Raw genomic sequence first — 1,236 nt, 5'->3', positions numbered from 1 at the left:
AGACTGGAGTAATGATGCTGAAAATGCAGCTTTACCATCACAGGAATAAATTAGATTTTAAAATGTATTCAAATAGAAAACAGTAGTTTTAAAATGTTATAAATCACAATATTACTGTTTTCATGATCAAATAAATGCAGCCTTGATGAGCATAAGAGACTTCTTTCAAAACCATTAATAAATCTTACAGACCCCAAACTTGCATTTTAGTTTAAGTATTTTGTGATGTACTTGATATGATTCCTATTTGCGTACTTATGTTTCTGATGGTTGTGTTTTCCTGCAGTACTTGAGAATGAACTTCAAGCAAGAATCGATCAGATCTTTAATCAGCTGGAGCGACTTGAGATACTAGCCAGTAAAGAGCCACCAAACCGCCGGCAAAATGCAAAACTGTGAGTGCATCAGTACAAATATCCACTAGTGCCTACTTGAATGATGTAAAGATCCAATCCTTGTCTTGATCTGAGGTTGGTTTCTGGAGAATAGCCAACTAGAGCAAAATATCCTTCCTGTCAGAAGATTAAATTAGAATCCAGTTTGATCTGTAATCATTAACCACACACAGTCCCGTATGTGAGTATGCCGAAGCTGGACTATAGTAGTGTTGGATAGATGGCTGCCTAAACGTTGTAGGTTCAAAGATCAGGACATTCATAAGCTACTGTAGGCCTCTCTTCCATGACATAACCCGTAAGAACATGAGTTGCTCTGGGAGGATTGATCTTGTAGTAAATATATAATGTAAATAGCTTTGAATATGAAAGCCTCTGCCAAAGGAAGAATAATGTGAGGTGGTGAAGAGTGTTTGTGTTGAATGCGCCCCGTGGCAGTGGGATCCAGTGAAAACATTCCGTCTGCAGTCACGTCATCACCAACATTCCTGCCGTGTGTGGCAAAGCCTGGCTAAAGCACTGCACAAACACACCTGAGGCCAACACACCTGTTACACTCACTCACTCACTCATTCACAAAACACTGAATATAAAGAGCAGACTCTTCCTGAAGAGTGTCTGTATGACAGTGTGTGTGGATGACCTCAAACGCTCAGAAACAACAGAGGCTTTTCACATTCCAGGTTAGCGTTAATAAGTTAGTTTAAAGGGGTCATAGGATGCTACATGCACTTTTACAAGTTGTTTGAACTGAAATGTGTGTTGGCACCCTATAATGATAAAAATCCACCCAGTGTTTTTTTTTTAATGTGGTTAAATGTTTTCCCCTTTCTCAAATCGC

At 39.2% G+C, this 1,236-nt stretch overlaps 1 protein-coding gene across 1 annotated transcript in view; it reads left to right on the top strand.

Moving 5' to 3' along the window:
- The window catches only part of LOC107674598 (Golgi SNAP receptor complex member 2-like), an 8,523-nt gene that overhangs the window by 3,685 nt on the left and 3,602 nt on the right, over positions 1 to 1,236 (top strand). The window contains exon 3 of the mRNA XM_016468618.1: positions 287 to 395. Within this exon, the coding sequence (XP_016324104.1) occupies positions 287 to 395 (109 nt within the window). The remainder of the gene's footprint in view (positions 1 to 286; positions 396 to 1,236) is intronic.

This window comes from Sinocyclocheilus anshuiensis, unplaced genomic scaffold (genome assembly GCF_001515605.1).
Source record: "Sinocyclocheilus anshuiensis isolate Anshui unplaced genomic scaffold, SAMN03320099.WGS_v1.1 scaffold152, whole genome shotgun sequence".
NCBI classification, from domain to species: Eukaryota; Metazoa; Chordata; class Actinopteri; order Cypriniformes; family Cyprinidae; genus Sinocyclocheilus; species Sinocyclocheilus anshuiensis.
Note: the sequence above shows the minus strand (reverse complement) of the source record. Positions and strands in the feature narration are given on the sequence as shown.